At 47.5% G+C, this 17447-nt stretch overlaps 1 protein-coding gene across 3 annotated transcripts in view; it reads left to right on the top strand.

Moving 5' to 3' along the window:
• The window catches only part of DOK5 (docking protein 5), a 158333-nt gene that overhangs the window by 30861 nt on the left and 110025 nt on the right, over nt 1–17447 (top strand). Inside the window, exon 1 of one of the 3 annotated variants that reach the window (XM_089306994.1) lies at nt 6822–6938. The exons of the other annotated variants lie outside the window; for them this stretch is intronic. Within the exon in view, the coding sequence (XP_089163120.1) occupies nt 6837–6938 (102 nt within the window). The 5' untranslated portion in view covers nt 6822–6836. Of the gene's footprint in view, nt 1–6821; nt 6939–17447 lie in introns of those variants that run through there. 3 annotated transcript variants of the gene reach the window in all.

The following is a 17447-nucleotide window of genomic DNA, read 5'->3' as shown; positions in this document are numbered from 1 at the left end:
AAAATTTACTTACCTAGAGAGAAATACACATGTGTAAGCAGAGGTGTAGTAGAATAACACGTTCTGAACTTGTACTTTTCAAGTATTCCTTCTGGAGTCACAAGGGGAAAACCGTTCCTCTTTTGCACCTTCTAGAAGCTGTTTTCATTCCGTGCCGCATGGCCACTTCTTTCATCTTCAGAGTTCCTCACTCCAGCCTGTTTCCATTGTCACATCAGCTTCCACTGTCTCAGTTTGGCCCCCTTGCCTGTCCTATAAAAGGACAGATTCCACTGGGTCCACCCAGATAATCCAGGATAATCTCTCCATCTCAGGAGCCTTAATTCAATTAATTACAGCTACAGAATATCTTTTGCCATGTAACCCGTTTAAAAAAAAGGATTAATTAATTAATTAATTTGAAGGGCAGAGTTATAGAGAGGGAGAGACACAGAGACAGGGCTCTTATCCTCTTATCCCCAAATGGCCACAACGACCGTGGCTGGGCCTGTCCAAAGCCAGGAACTGGAACTCCATCTGGGTCTCCCTCATGGGTGGCAGGGGCCTAAGCACTTGAGACATCTGCTGCTGCTTTCACAGGCGCATTCGTGGGAAGTTGGATCAGAAATGGAGCAGCTGGGACTTGAACCGGTGCCCGTATGGAATGCTTGTGTTGCTGGTGGTGGCTTACCTGTTGCAGTACAAAACCAGCCCCCAAGTGCTACCTTTATCTATGCTAGGAATTAGGACATGGGCATCTGGGGACGAGGGGCTTTTTTTTTTTTCTCATCTACTGTAGTAATACACTATGTTGATAGTGATGACTGAATTTTTAAGTTTGAGATCTTATATTCAGGAACATGCTACCCAGGCCAGTTCAGATACAAATTTGTAGAGTTTTGAGCTTGTGTTCTCTCATTTAATCCTTTTCAGAAAGTGACCTTATTTACTAAGAGGGCAAATCATTATTTTTGCTGATTGACAACAAAAAGCAACATGGTCAGCCCGGGAGGAGAAGCATTGTCAGGCTTTGAGCCTCCCGAGGAGGTGCTAGTGACACAGAAATGTGCTCCTGTCACCCAGGGAGGGCGGATCGCTGGCACCCAGCCAGCGTTGTGGGCCGCGGCTGGCGTGTCCAAGGCTCGCTTTGATGCGGGTCTGGGATGCTGCAGTAACTGGAGAAGGCATTTGCCGACAGCAATCCCTGACACAATCCATCTCTTTCTGACTCTCATTGCTTACGGTGGACAAGAGAAACCCAAAGAGTAGTGTGTGCGAGAATAAAATGTTCACTTGCAGCGTATCACACACCCTCAGGCTAAAGATAGACAGCGTCTCATAGTCCTGCTCCCGTTTTCTCATTTCCCTGTCTGTAATTCCTTAAGTGGACAGAAGTGAGTCTGGTTATATAATCCTGTTATAGTGGGAAGAGGAGCTGTCTTTAAATATGCATGTGGAGCACTCATTGTCAGCCACAGAGCCATATTTAATTACTGTAAGAAAAAAAGTGGTGAATTTGAATATGATGTGGGGGTTGATTTTATTCAAATAGGGATTCTAATTCAGGCTAAAAAGAACTGAGCAGTGTTGTTGAAATGATTGCCTCTTAGGAGAGAGGATGTATGCGTGTGTTCTATAGTGCTGCCTTATTGAGAGACGTTGGCACAGCAGATGGAAAGATAGAAATGAGAGGAGAAAGTAATTTAAATGTAACCCTTCGGAAATACATTAGCTTTTGGGACATCTTATCTTCCCTGGGCCTGGGTGGAGAATGCTGCCATGTCTAAGCTGTTTCTGCCCTTGGTGTACCTGTGTTAAGAACTGCATCCCCACAAAAGCTCAGGGCCCTCCAAGGGGTGGACAGAGTGGGCCTCTAGCTTAGGCAGTTTCACCCCAGACATGTGGGAATGACCCAAGATCTGGCATAGCAATAAATGATGAAAAAATTAGAATATGTGTTCACACATTCATTCAACTACTAAATAGGTACTAAAAGTCAGGATTTGTACTAGACCTGGAAATAGACTGAATTTAGTTTCTGCCCTCAAAGATTTTATAGGTTAGAGGTAGGCTTACTTCTAACCTAGAAATGAAATCTTTTTTTTTTAAGATTTTATTTATTTGAGAGGTAGAGTTACAGAAGGAGGGAGAGGCAGAGAGAGAGGTCTTCCATTTGCTGTTTTCACTCTCCAGATGGCCTCAACGGCCGGAGCTGTGCAGATCCAAAGCCAGGAGCTAGGAGCTTGGGCCATCTTCCACTTTCTTCCCAGGCCACAGCAGAGAGCTGGGTCGATGAGGAACAGCCGGGACTAGAACCAGGGCCCATATGGGATGCCGGCTCTGTCGGCCGAGGATTAACTTCCTGTGCCACAGTGCTGGCCTCGTGCAATGAAATCTTTAACATCTTTGCATTTATTCTCAAAAGCTGGATTTAAAACTTTTCTTTTTCTGGTAGCAATTTTGTTTCAACAAACTATCTCCTGGGCTCAAAATCCCTCCCATGATCGAATTTTCTGAAAGCCATGTTGGTACTTTTTACTCTGTCATAATCTCCCCATTTTATTTTCTTTATTTGAGAATTTAAAAGTGGTGCTGCCCTATACAAAGCCCCTGAAGAATTAGTGGAGCTGTTGTGACTCAAATGTAGCTGCTGTTACACCTGCGACTGTGTCTCGTCTAGACTTACTAGCACTTGGATAGCTCACCTGGGCTAAGCTGGCCTCGGCTCCTTCACCTGAAGAATGGGTGTGGGCGTGGATTCTCATGGGGATCCCGGGCTGTTTTGTGGGAGTTTTTTATAAAGCCAGGTAGTACTGTCACGTGATTAAGTTCGGAAATGCAGCATTGTGCTGTGGGTGATGTGGGATAACATGCTGGCGTTGGACACCTTGAATCTGGATTGTGTCTTCTTCGAAGTGACATGTGCTTCGTGTCAGTGCTGGCTTTGCCATTCACAAGCTGTGTGGCTCTGGGTAATTCATTTAATCATAGTGGATTTCCTCTCGTGATGCTGGTGGGTTTGCAGCCTCTGCAAGACACTCAATGCTTGAGTCTTGGAATTCATGGGCTGAAGTTCAGACTCCCACGGTGATGGTAACACAAGGTGGGTTCCCGGGAGGTGGTGAGACCGTGAGGATGGCCCTGACAACAGAGACACTGGAGTACTTGCTCGCCCTACTGCCACGGAGGACACAGACCAGAGCGCTGCTGTGGGTGAGCCAAGGAACAGGCCCTCAGCAGACCCCAAATGGGCCAGGGCCGTGGTCTTCAACTGCCCAGCCTCCAGGACTGTGGGGAATAAGCATTTGTTGTTTCTAAGCCACCCAGTCTGGGATATTTCGATATAGCAGCTGGAAAAGACGTAGGCGGCCTCAGAGCTGCTGAGCCCCGACTTTCTCCAGATGCTCTAACTGTGTTACCTCTGTGCCCCTGGGTGGCAGCTGCTGTCATAATCCTGCATTTTAATGAGGAAAGTGAAGTTTAGTGGAGCCCATTAACATCTCTGTGTTCACCTTGGTAGGAATCAACACACCTAGGAACTCAATGTAAATTTTTCCCACTTCTACTGTGTACAGTGTCTCTTAATGTTTTTATTGTGCTCTGGTAGTTTGAACTGCATTTTCCTCTATCAAGAATCAGGTGTTAGGAAGATTAAAAGGGACATGTATGCTAAACGTTTAGCATCTGTTCCTTTGTATATGTTAAATGAATCGAGGCATTTAGTGAATATTAGAGCCATTTCTTTAATCTGCACACAAATAATACTTTGTTCATGATATTTCTATTTTTGCGTTTAAAGTTTAAGACCATCCAGAAATTCTGAAATGGTTTGTTCTCCTTTGTAGTGATGCCAATTCTGGGAGTTTCCAAATCACTGAAGTTAAGGTAGCGACAAGACTGCTATCAAGTCTACCGAAAAGCAGAACTACATTCTTCATGTAGCTCAAAGTTTCAAGTTTGAATGGGACTTGCAGTAATTTTTGTCAAATAACTAGCTTGTCCTTTCAACAAATCTTAAGTCTATAATGCCATCCTGTTTGGATTCGGTTAAGAAAGAGAAATGAGCTGTTTAAACATGGAGCTATACTGGTTCATTTGAAGGTGAATGATGCGTCCAGTAACCATATTTATGAATTTGGCTCTATGCTACCAACCTATTTGTCTTATTTTATCATTAAATTAATACTTGTTTTGGCTTCAAAGCAATGTGACGCACTAGAAATAGCAGATGATCTGTGGCAAATCTGACTGCAGGCTGTTAGTAACGCCTCATTTCAAAACCTCAAGGGAGAATCCTGTTGCATTCGTAATGTTTTGGTCTTTGACAGTCAAGTACGGTTGCTGCTCAACACAGGACGGGGTTGTGTCTGACAAACCTGTTGCTGCGTTGAAACTGGCAGGACTGGAGAATGCATTTAGTGCCCGGGACCTACTGAGCATCAGAGCTTAGCAGTGCAGCTCATCACAGGGTGTCAGTGTACCCACGGCGGGGACCACGGCCACTGACAGGACCTGTGGCTGCTGTCACCTCCCAGCAGTGTGGGAGAGAATCAGACTGTGCAGCTGCCACTGGCCCGGGCAAACGATCAAACTACACACCTGGAAATATGGTTTTACTGAATGCATGTGGCCTCCTCACAGATTGTCAAGTAGAAAATTATAAGGAGCTGTCGTAAGGCAGGGACCTGGGGTGTCTGTGTTTGGGCACCTGTGGCACATGCACCTGCCCATAGGTGCTGTTTGTTTGGCTACAGCTTCACGGACCCCTGGACTCCTGTTGCAGTGCTCATGTTATGGCCCCCCCCCCCCGCCACGGCTCACTGGAGCACAGGACCTCAGTCCAGCTCCCCACACACACTCCTCTTGAGTCCCGCCCATCAGCCACGGGCAGCGACACCTTCCGGTGCACAGGGTGTCAACCTTGAGTCATCCTTGGCTCCTCTCTTCCTCTCACATTTCATCTGTGGTCCCCTGGCAAACTTTGTTAGCTTGATGCTCAAATACATCTAGATTTACTTCTCCTTTTTTCTTTTAATATTTATTTATTTATTTGGAAAGGCAGAGTTAGAGAGAGAGAGAGAGAAAGAAAGAAAGAAAGAAAGAAAGAAAGAAGAGGAGAGGAGAGGGGAGGAGGGGAGGAGAGGGGAGGAGAGGGGAGGAGAGGGGAGGAGAGGAGAGGGGAGGGGAGGGGAGGGGAGGAGAGGAGAGGAGAGGAGAGCAGAGGAGAGGAGAGGAGAGGAGAGGAGAGGAGAGGAGATCCATCTTCCATCCACTGGTTAACTTCCCAAATGGCTGCAGCAGCTGGAGCTGGGTCAGTTGGAATCCAGGAACCAGGAGCTTCCTCTGGGTCTCCCACATGGGTGCAGGGGCCCAAGCACCTGGGCCATTCTCCACTGCTTTCCCAGGCCCATTAGCAGGGAGCTGGATTGGAAGTGGAGCAGCCAGGACTTGAACTGATATGCCCATATGGGATGCAGGTGGCTTAACTCGCTAGGCCAGAGTGCCAGCCCCTAGATTTACTTCTTACTACCTGTAATTTTCCTTCCCTGCTTGTGCAGAGTGGCGCCGGTGGGAGAAATCACTCACGAGCAAGCTCCGCAGCAGCGCATGGCTTCCCCCATTTTCCTTAGCTGGCTTCACAGTGCTTGTCCCTAGCGCAGATGTCTTTTTATCATGACGTAAGTTTTGAGAACTTTGCCTTGCCACCTCTCCAGTTCCCTAATACTGACTGGGTGTCCGGGAATTAATTCAGTTCTGATGCTGAGACCTGGAGTTAGTACAGGTCCCACAGGTGAGGAGCTCAGCCCCCCGAGACGGCCCTGTTTCACATGCGGAGTGCATGTGGGTGCCGGGCTATCCACATGCTACCCACAGAACCCAGGAAAGCACGTGACTTGTGTTCAGTGGATTATTGCAGCGCATGCAGCTGAGAGCAGCCAACGGAAGAGACGTGGGGCCAGGGAACAGAGTCCCGTGGGCTCATCCCTCCTGGCACCTCACTGCGTTCAGTGCTGAAGCTCTCCAAACCCTGTTTTTCTGGAGATTTTAGTACATAGCTGTGGCTGATTAAGTTGTTAGCCATTGGTAATTTTAAAAAATGTGTATATATATTTATTTGAAAGGTGGAGTGATTAAGAGCAAAAGACACAGAGTGATCTTCCACCTGCTGGTTCACTACCCAAATTCCCATAACAGCTGGGGCTGGACCAGGCCAAAGCCAATAGCCAGGACTCCATCTGGGTCTGCCACATGGGTGGATAAGACCCAAACGCTTGGGCCATCCTCTGCTGCCTTCCCAGGTGCATTAGTGGGGAGCTGGATTAGAAGCAGAGCAACCACTCTGACATGGGATGTGGGTGTCCCAAGCAGCGGCTTAAGCCCCTGTGCCACAGTGCTCACCCCAGCCAATGGTAATTGACTCAGTCTCCAGCTCCTCTCCCTTTCTGAGCGGAGGGGGAGGCTCTCAGGTCCAGTCCTCGAATTACAGAGTTGGTTCCTTTGGTGGAGGGTCATCTCATTTGAATGAACTCTGATCTGTTTGAAAGGGGCTGGTTCTGAATAAGGAAGGGTAATCCAAAGACTCCTATTATTTAGGAAACCCCAAGGGTTTCAGGAGCTCTTTGCCAGCAATCAGGGGCACAGGTGAAATATCTGTTCCTTATTGCGTCACACCAGCCAGCCTGCTGCATAGTGTGTGCACAGGTGTATTGTCCATCTCCACCTGCCGGACTCCCACTCTGCAGCCAGTGACTGCCCTTACAGACCCTCCAGAATGGTGCCGGGTGTGCCACAAGCACCTATTGACTGAACGACTTAACAGAATTACATTAAGCACTAATCAATTAATTTGGTAGTTAATGAAGAAGACCGCAGGTAGAGGCAGACTTGAGTGTGGGCATGCCCCACAAAGCTCGGAGAAAGAGAAAGGAACTGAGTTGTTTTCTGCAGAACCTTCTGGTGTGAGTTTTAACCCTTTTTGATGTCTTCGTTCTCCTTGGAAAGTTCCCAGTGCTTTGCCTCTCTCTGCAATGTTGCATGCTTTTCCATCTTTTGTTAAGTTGGAGTACCTGGGCTAATGCAACCCTTCTAAGCCCACAAGGATAAAAGACGTGTGCCTGGCACATAGTAGGTGTTCAGTAAGTAGTTGTTGACTGAGTGGACAATTACTACACAGGGAAAAGCTTCTGTTGCCTGGTGGGAGAAAACTCCTGCATATCTGAGTACTTGTTATTGTGGTGCTGACATTGGAAACCCAGAAAAGACTCTGCAGGGAGCTACCAACTACGGTCTCCCTGAGGGCACTTACCTTGAAAACTCCAATGGAAATGTTACAACAATTAGTTCAACATGTGGTCTGAAGATCAGCACCAGAGGGTTATGAAAGGGCGGTAGGCAGTGGTTCATCCCACTCACCTCTCCCAGATCACACTCAACTTCAGTGCCTCTCTGGTGGTGGGGAGCTGAAGGGGGACGGAGCGTGGCGGGAGAGGGGAGAGGGGCTGGGAGGCAGCTCGGTGAGTGGAGAGGGAACGTGGCATCAGCGCTGAGGCTGGGAGGAGTGAATGGCGGCTCTGCCTCCGGGAAGGCTCTAACTTGGGATTTTTCTTACTTAGTGCCTTAGTTCTCGCAGAATCAGTGTGGTTCGCATGCTCTCAAAAGCAAATATTTGCTGACGAAGCTCTCGTTAGAGAGCAGTGATATAATTAGCAGCACTTGCTCTTTGAAATCCTCAGTTCTGTGTTTCAAACCACAAGGCCCCCTCGAGTGATCTGATTTTAGGGAAATCTGCTACCTGTGATTAACACGGAAACCACTTACCGTAGGTCTGTATCACCTGTAGTCATGCTGTAGGGGAGCAATGAAGATGCTGGCTGGTGAAAGGCCACCACCAAACAGCAAACACTGGAGTTAAAGGAGAGGTTTACTGTCAGTTCAGGGGGAAACCTGACAGGCTGCAGGGAGAGGTGAGAGGGCGGGAAGAGGGCCTGTGTTGAAAGGCAGGCCTTTGTGTAGCTTTGCAGGGATGAGGGAGTGGAAACAGCGAATCCCGTGAGGGCCGATTTAGAGTTGCTGCTTATGGTTGGGCCATTTGGTCACCTGACTCCTGGTGAGCCAGGCTGGATCCTGGAGAGGCCAGAACTTGGTGTACAAGGTGGCGGCTGGGCCAGAGCCCAAAATGGGCCTCAGATAATACAACACCATTTCACTAACAACTGGGGAAAGCCGAGACAAAGGATTTTAGGGATGTATATGCCCAAGGACACAGGGTGGAAGAACTCCGCTCTCTCTGATAGTAAAGGAGATTTACAATGCACATAATTTCTTGTTTTTTATTTTATTTTATTTTATTTTTATTTTTTGACAGGCAGAGTGGACAGTGAGAGAGAGAGACAGAGAGAAAGGTCTTCCTTTGCTGTTGGTTCACCCTCCAATGGCCGCCGTGGCCGGCACGCTGCGGCTGGCGCACCGCGCTGATCCGATGGCAGGAGCCAGGTACTTCTCCTGGTCTCCCATGGGGTGCAGGGCCCAAGCACCTGGGCCATCCTCCACTGCACTCCCGGGCCACAGCAGAGAGCTGGCCTGGAAGAGGGGCAACTGGGACAGAATCCGGTGCCCCGACCGGGACTAGAACCCGGTGTGCCGGCGCCACTAGGTGGATTAGCCTAGTGAGCCGTGGCAGCGGCCTCTTGGGGTTTTTAATGTTCCCTCTCTGATGTCTTATTTTGTCTGTCTTTGTGAGTAATTTGCATTAAGACACTTAGCATGCTCTTGAGCTTATAGCTGAAACCAACCTGTACCAGCCCTTTCTTGATTAATAATTGGACTTTAAAAACAGAGTGAGCTTTTCTTTTTCCTTCCTTTCTTTCTCTCTCTCTTTTTTGTCACTCTGTATTGCTTTGAAGTTGTGAAGTTTGGTTGGGATTTTGTTAGCCAGAGGACAGCCCTTTGGAAAAGAACATTATTCCAGGACTGGCTCAGTGGCAAATGGTCACCTTTTTGTGGGAGAGCTGACAAGAGCTCTTGCCTGGCCCACTTGTTAAATACTCGGAGTGGCATTGCTCTGAACGCCCAGGTTATTTTTAGTGGGTCTAATTATGAGTGTCCTTTTCCTGAGAGGAAGTGTTTCCCCAAGGGTGGGCGATGGACCGACAAACTGAGCTGTGGCACAGGAAGGTGTAGTCTTAACCCCTGCGTTCATTGGGTATCCTTGTATTAGTCATTCTGTTGAACGTGGGTGCAGAGGAGTATTAGAGACACATATGGAAATTTATCGAGTCTAAGTGAATTTTCTTTTGGGCTTGAGTAGTAAATTCTTATTTCATTTTCCAGTAGGCATCCTCTGAACATATGTATGCAATGAATACATCCTCCCGTGAAGTATCCCCAAGAACTAGTAACATATACTTCTATGTTTTATTACTTTATGCCAGCAAGAATAGTGAGACACCTAGTGTGAGGGGTACACGGACTGGGTCCCTGAGAATGAGGAAAGGGGAAGTCTCTTTTTTCTTTTTTTTTCTTTTTGACAGGCAGAGTGGACAGTGAGAGAGAGAGACAGAGACAAAGGTCTTCCTTTACCGTTGGTTCACCCTCCAATGGCTGCTGTGGCTGGCGCACCGCGCTGATCCGAAGCCGGGAGCCAGGTGCTTCTCCTGGTCTCCCATGTGGGAGGGGCAACCAGGACAGAATCCGGTGCCCTGACCGGGACTAGAATCCGGTGTGCCGGCACCGCAAGGTGGAGGATTAGCCTAGTGAGCCGCGGTGCTGGCCAGGTCTCTTTAAGATGGTGAAAATGCCAGCTTCTCCCCAAAGCTCCTTTAGCAAGATAAAAGTGCTAATTCCACTCCTGAGTTTCCAATTTTATCACAAGAAGAGTAAGGAAGTAGTGGTTCTCCCCTTCTGAGTTTTTAATTTATCATGCGAGTAGAAAGGAGTGACCAATCACACCCTTCTGATGGCGTTTTTGTTTTATCAGGAGCACACTATACTGGATTACAGTCCAGGCCTTGGCTGGGTTTTGTCCCTACCCCTGACTGTTCTGCTTTCCCCCCAAATTGTGCTTCAAAGACTCCACCATCCCCCTCCTGGATCCCCCTCCTGGCTGCTGTGGCTGCAAGGTTCTGACTTAAATAAATCTTCCTATAAATAAATAAAAGAAAAATAAATAAATCTTGCCTTGCTCACTGCTTTATCTGTGTGGAAATTCTTCTGGATGAGGCAAGGACTGAGGTCACTTTCTTTGTCGCTGCCGTTTTCCCTGTAGTGCTAGGACAACAGGTGAAAGAGGATGTGGGAATGGCCAGGTCTGTTACCCCTTGGGGCTTTCTTCATTGATAACATGGAGATGAGGATACTGTAATTAGTGCTGGTCCTTGTAGATGGTGGAGCAAAGACACACACCTCAGCCCTTCCTGCTCATTGTCCCGAAGGTAAACACTGGAATGAATTCCTTGGCCTTGAATCTCACTGGGTCTCACACCCTATTGCCTTCATACCCCACCTTGCATTCTTTTCCAGGTTTCCAAGGCCTCTGCCTGAAGTAGGCAGCATATAGGTTAAAACTGATTAGGTTTGTGAGCTGGAAGACCCCGCCTTCACCACGCCCCTGTGTGACCTCATGCCCCTACCTGGCCACACCTGGGTGCCCACCAGCCAATCAGGTTAATTAACCACTCCCCTTTGGAAGTGGGTTAAAAGCCTGGGACAGGGTGTGTCCCACCTTTCTCTTCTTCCCTGGCCTCTTGCCAGGAGGGGGCTTGCTGTAGCCCTGCGCCCCCAGGGCACGTGGCCCTAAGGCATGGCCTAGATGCTTCCTGGCCTAAATGCTCCACCATGTGGCTGGTTCCTGGTGCTTGTTATGAACCCAGATTTACCTCTCTCCCTTAATAAAGCTCTCACTCTTCTATGCATTTTTCTCAGTAAATAAAGGCTTACAATGTACCATGCTGCCTCATTTATCTGTGCCGGTATTTAGAATTCTCATCTAAATATTAGGCAAGAACCCTCTTGGGCTTATTAAGATTGGGGATTTATTAATAAGCATATGGTGATATTGTATGGCACCCCAAATTCTGGTAGCACATGTGGCACCCCAGATAGTTCTGGGGAACTCTAAAGGGCCACATTTCTGTATAGATTTTAGGGAGTCACCTCCGATTTCATGCCCAGTTCTAGGAATTCACCTCTGCCTGCTGCCCCCTGCCCGCACCCTAAAGTATAAAAAGGCCCCGCCCCTGAGGGTCGGGGTCCTCTACCACATGTTCCATCAATGTGTACACCAGCACTTTGTCACCCATCTCTACGAATTTATTTTCTCTGAATAAATTCGGTCTGGCTGTAAATTCGTACACTGCCTCCTCTCTATTCTGCATCTCTTTTCCTGACATTTTTGGTGCCCTGTGTGGGGAGGCAGCAATCTGTGACCCTTTTCCTAACAGTTCCTGTCTCAGTCTGTGAGAATGAGAATGAGGAGTCAGGTTAATAGGCAGTCAGGTTGGTCATGGTGGAAACTGAGGGTGCAAAATACTTGCTTTCCTCAAGAATTATCTTTAGCAAGAGATCAAAAGTGCCTGCCCGCCCACACCTTGGGAGCTTCCAGTCTTACAAGGGAGTGGGGACAGCAAGGGAGTGGGGACGCCACCCTTGCGAGCTCCCACTTTACTGTAGAACTAGTTAGGTACCCCACCCTTCTGATGGCTTATTTATCATAAGCAAGCCAGACAAGGTGAAAGACTGCAAATCAGGTCTCCCGATGGGTTTGTTCCACCTTGTGCTGATTGACAGTTTTTTCCCCAAAATCCTGCTTAGAAGCCCCACTCCCACCAGCTCTTTTGAGTTTTGCTTCTCTTGGAGTCCCCCTGCAGGCCACTCTGGCTGGAGGCCTCTGACTTAAATAGATCTTGCTTTCTCCTCTGCCTTGTCCGCTAGGCAATGCTTCCCCCATGTGAGACGAAGCACTGGGTTAGACATTTCTCTGCTGCCGTTTCATCCATAACTAAGTACACTCTGTGGTCTCACATGGTGACATTGCCTGTGGACCCATTTCTCAGAAACTGTCCGTTCCTTAAGCAGCCCGTGGCCAGGCACCTTGTTGGTGGAGTTACTTAGGCTACATCCACACAGAAGCAAATTGAAAGCAAACAGTGTGCTGCTATTTTTATAATTCAAAATTGTCTTTTAAAGCTGTGATTTAGGCAATCCTTTCATATTTACTGAAATTATAGAGGGGTTTGATAGAAGTTAGGACTTCTGAGACATCCCCATTTGCTGGTTCAATTTGTTTTCAAGATTTGCCTGCAGTTTTGGGGCCGTATATTAAAAGGGAAATCAACTTTTAAAAATCTGTGTGCATGAGTGTGTGGTTTTGTTTTTTAACGGCTCAAGGCTCCCTCTTCTCTGATCTCAGGCCCGGGAACCTGAGTCAAGGCAACCAAGAGGATTTTTTTTAAACTGTTTCCTGCATTCTTCTATTTTCGGTTTGAAGAGGTCAGATTTCCGCCTTGCCAAGCTGGCCCATTTCTCTTTTCTCTGCCTTGTGTGTGGCCAGGCCCCAAAGCTTGGTCCCCCTGGCCCTGTGTGTGGCGCCAGCACCCAGGGAGTTGAAACTTGTGAATATTCGGGAAAGAGGTGTGTGTGTTCCCTTTGACCCAGAGCTGACAGCCTGGGGTGCGGCTGGGAAGCCAAGGGAAAGGAGCAGGCTGATGAGTTTGCTGTCATAGACCCTTAGGAGTCAAGGTTGTCTCCTGGGCATTCGGACCCTGCTGGGGACTCAGGGTTTGACTCTGAAGCAAATGAGTGCTTTTTGGCAGAAGCCAAGTAGAGGTAGTGAAAACACACACACACGCACACACACACACACACAACTACAAAACGATGTCCAATTGCTGGGAGTCCCTTAGATCCATGTAATTAAACTAAGGTGTTTTTGAGAAGTGCCTGGAGCCACTCCACCTCCCCGTAATAGATATCTCCTCATGCCCAGGCCTGTGTCTGGACTTCCAGAGCCAACTGCAGTGCTCTCTGCTATCTAAAAGCTGATTCTTGTTCTTTTCTTCGTCTCTAACGCCCAGTTTGAGAGGCGAGCGCGATTTCTTACTCAGACACAGCGATGCTTTAAGACCAGTTGCATACCACCAACGGGTAATGCCTATGAAATAATGAGATTTTTCTTTGTTTGTACAGTTTGCCTCTTTCTGTATTTCACTGAGAGGTGGTTTGAAATAGTTGAGGTTTCTATAGAGGGCTGATAAGGACACTGCCATAATGTACTTTGGGCAGAAAGAGCAACCCAGAGAATTTCTTTTATTCCCATTTCTCTTGAAAATGGGAAGCTTGAGCAACTTGCTGTAAAGCCTGGGTTTGGTCTTTGAATGATGGATGGCGTCTGTTTTAGCCACCTGGTTGCAATTCTTATTCCAGCAGCAACCTTCGGGAACTTTGGTTCAGAATTTGTCTTCTTTTGGGGAGTGGCCGCTTTCAAATGTTCTACTTTATTTTTATTTTATTTCTCTTCATGTTGCTGGCAATTCGTGGCTCTGGTGTGGCTAGAAGATGCAGTCTTCGCAGATGTTCCGTGAGTAGAATTTCACGGGGCTCCTCTGCACTTGCAGCTCCCTCGGTGCTCCTCGGCAGGTGCCCTCCGCTTGCTTCCTTTCCCCTGACTGGCTGTTGTCATGGCACCCGCAGCTGAGTTCACGGGGGAGAGCAGAGCTCTCAGGTGGATGTACCCTGCTGTGGCATATGCTCCAGTACCCACTGTGGGGAACGCTAACCCCAAGGGGCTTGTTGTTAATGTCCCCAAACGGAAGCTGAGAAACACAGTTGCTTAGAGAAGCTCACTGCCATGGGAAAGCAGGAGAGAAGAAAGGATCTATTTTATCTTATTTTTTTTAGAAAGAGATGCATTTAAACAAAGAACTTAAAATGGCAAGGGAACACAGGGAAACGATTTGTGTCCACCCTAGGCTTTGAGATACGGGAAAGATGGTTATTTCCCTCCCTCAGAAAACTGTGGAAGCCTTACAAAGGACGAGGGTGGTGCGTATTTGAGTGGAAGTTGCCTTTGGTTTACTTTCATGTGGAAAAGTCAGCAAAAGCTCTGCAGAACATGGTACTCGATATGAGCTTTATTATTTGAGACACACGTTTGTGAATAAAATAGCATAATTATATCTCTATTTGAATTAGATTTGCCTGCATGTGCCCCAACCTTCAGAATAATAGCACCTTATTCAGGTTGCTTTGTTTTCTTTGATGGAAAAGGAGTCAAAGTTACTGTGCTCTTTCCCATGGGTAATAAGTAACGAGGTGAGGTTTCTTTTGTATGTCTGTTCTAGCACTCTGGTAACGGCTTTCTACCTCAAGGCTGCCTCATGGTCCAGTATGGCTGCTGCAGGGCCGGCCTTGTGGCACAGCAGGTATAGCCACAGCCTGCGATGCTACCATCCCGTATGGGCGCCAGTTTGTGTCCTGGCTGCTCTGTTTCCAATCCTACTTCTTATACCTCCTTGCCTGGTGTTTAGCTTACCTGGCTTCTCCTGGAAGCCTCAGAAAGGCAGTCCCTCAGCTGGCTGTGGCTCAGGGTTTTTCTGCTTTTGAATAGGAAAGAACAGCTGAAGGGAGGCAACTTTCTGGAACTCTGCAAATAGCAACCTCTGGGCCCTAGGAGGGCGGACGGAGGCTATGCCAGGCTCGCGGTGTCTGCCCCAAGGACCATGGAGGCAACTTGTCAAGACAGAAAAGACTTATTTTAGGAGACCAGCACAGCTGGGCCTGAAGTAAGACATCCGTCCACTAGGGCAGCAGGTGGCAGCCCTCTGAAGCTACTGGCCAGTAGGAGGCTCGTGTGTAACTGAACAGGAATTTGGAAAGCCCCAGCGGTAACTATTGACTGTGATAAGAGGAAATTGGAGGTGCAGCTGCTGATTTACAATGTATTGTGCTGGTGGTTTGGAATGTTCCAGACAGAGTACCTGCTAGACTGTAAAAATTCCACCAGGCTTCGGGTTAATGACTTGCACCCAGTGGCCCGACAGATCCTGGCCAGGGAGCTTTCCATTTTCTTACCTACATATAACTGACTAAAATTTTTTAGTTTTCTAAAATTTGAAATGAGGAGTGACAGAGCAAGATGAGATATGGAAAGTTTCTATCCTCTGGTTCACATCCCAAATGCCCATACAGCCCAGGCTGGACCAGGCAAAGCCAGGAGCCAGGAGTTCCACTGGGGTCTCCAATGTGTCAGGAGCCCGAGAGCTTGGGTCCATCAACTGCTGACTCCCAGGATGCACATCAGCAGGCAGGAAGATGGGAGGTGGAGCAGCAGGGACTCGAACCAGCGCACGAATATGGGATGTGGGCTTCCCCAGTGGCAGCTTAACCTGCTGCTTTATAACTCCCATCCCTATAGCTGACTCTTAAAATGATCATTTTAAAATTAATCAGTAAAAAAGCACTTAGAAATATATATATATATATGTTTAAATATTTATTTATTTATTTGAAAGGCAGAGTTAAGAAGGCAGAAGCAGAGGAGGGGGGGTCTTCCATCCACTGGGTCACTCCCCAAGTGGCTGCAATGGCCTGAGCTGGGCCAATCTGAAACCAGGAGCCTGGAACTTCTTCCGGGTCTCCCGCGTGGGTGCAGGGGCCCAAGGACTTGGGCCATCTTCTACTGCTTTCCCAGGCATAGCTGAGAGCTGGATCAGAAGTGGAGCAGCCAGGACTCGAATGGGTGCCCATGTGGGATGCCGGTACTGCAGGTGGCATTTACCTACTATGCCACAGTGCTGGCCCCAGAATGATATATTTTAAAGAAGATGTAAAACCCTAAGTGGGGAGATGGGGGCCCATCTTTCTAAGATGAGCAGGTTGATAGAAACGGGAGTTCTGTGTCCTGCTTGGATCTGAGACAGAATGTCAGAGCATCTTTGAATCTTAGAAGGGATCACCTCCCAGAGACCCCATGTACTCCTGATCAGCCCAGGACCAGACAGCAGGGCGCAGACTAAATTCGGATTTCATGGATTTTTTTATTACTATTAAAATTATTTGCATATATACAATGCTAACGATGAAGTACTAAATTTTAGCTGCCGTTTAGCCTCTGGGTGGCTAAAAGGCCTTGGATGTTAAAGAAGCCAGACATAATTATTACAATAATAAGTCTAAAATATGTTAGACGCTTTGTTGAAGTGGCTGGTTCTTGAGTCAGAATGGTTCTTATTCTAAACCTCAGATTCTCACCTCCAAAATGGTTCTGCTAATTCCCATGTACCATTGGAAGTGCCTTAGACATTGAAGAAGATAGTGAATGACACGCAGACGATTGACCAGTAGTAAGTGCTCGATATCCGTGAGATGAGGGTGCGCACCCACATGCTGACTTCGCCCTGTAACTAGTCCATGTTAGTGACTTGTTGTTGAGATAGACTTTATATCATGTAAAATTCATTTCTTTAAAATGTACAATTCAGGGGGCCAGCACTGTGGCACCGCGAGCTAAGCTGCCTTCCACCGGCAGTGCCAGCATCCCATATGGGTGCCAGTTCTGGTCCCTGCTGCTCCACTTCTGATCCACCTCCCTGCTAATTTGCCTGGGAAAGCAGCAGAAGATGGCCCAAGTCCTTGGACCCCTGCACCCACGAGGGAGACCTGGAAGAAGTTCCTGGCTCCTGGCTTTGGCCTGGCCTAACCCTGACCATTTTGGCCATTTGAGGAGTGAACCAGCAAATGAAAGATCGCTCTTTCTCCATCTATTTCTCTCTCTCTCTCTCTCTCTCTCTCTAACTCTGCCTTTCAAATAAATAGACAAATCTTTTTTTAAAAAAAAAGTAAAATGTACAATTCAGTGGAGTTATGGTCTGTAACCATCCCTACACTACGTATGGAATTTTCCCAGCACTCCAAAGAGCAATCTCCCACCCCTTAGAAGTCACTTTCCATCCTGCATACCCCAAATCCCTGACACTACTCATCCACTTTCCCTTTCTGTGGATTGGCTTTTCTTGTATTTTTCATAGAAATCAATCATAATGCGCGTTCTTTTGTGTCTGGCTTCTTTCACTTAGTATAATGCTTTCAGTGCTCAACTGTGTTGGAGCACCTATTCCCGGCTTTATTCCTTTTCAAAGCTGAATACAAGTCCAGTGTATGGACGCCAGCCTGTTTATTCTTCTGTTGATCCACATTTTGCTGTTTCTCTTTTTTGACTATTATGAATCTTGTTGCTGTGAATATTTGAGTATGAGTTTTTTAATAAATGTGTGTTTTAAATTACTCTTGGTGTTCACCTTGCTTTTTCAGTTTCTTTGGGAGGAGACCAGGTCATATTGATAGGTGGCAGGGCTGCCTCCAGCTTGCTCATCCGTGGGGGTCTTATTCCGCTTCACTGCTGCCTGTATGATGGACATGCCTGTTGTTTCAAATCTTTGCTATTTCAAAGAGTGCAGCAGTGAATACCATTGTAC

The sequence above is a fragment of the Oryctolagus cuniculus genome, chromosome 11, assembly GCF_051225735.1.
Source record: "Oryctolagus cuniculus isolate XC-2025 breed Fujian yellow rabbit chromosome 11, ASM5122573v1, whole genome shotgun sequence".
Classification (NCBI taxonomy): domain Eukaryota; kingdom Metazoa; phylum Chordata; class Mammalia; order Lagomorpha; family Leporidae; genus Oryctolagus; species Oryctolagus cuniculus.
Note: the sequence above shows the minus strand (reverse complement) of the source record. Positions and strands in the feature narration are given on the sequence as shown.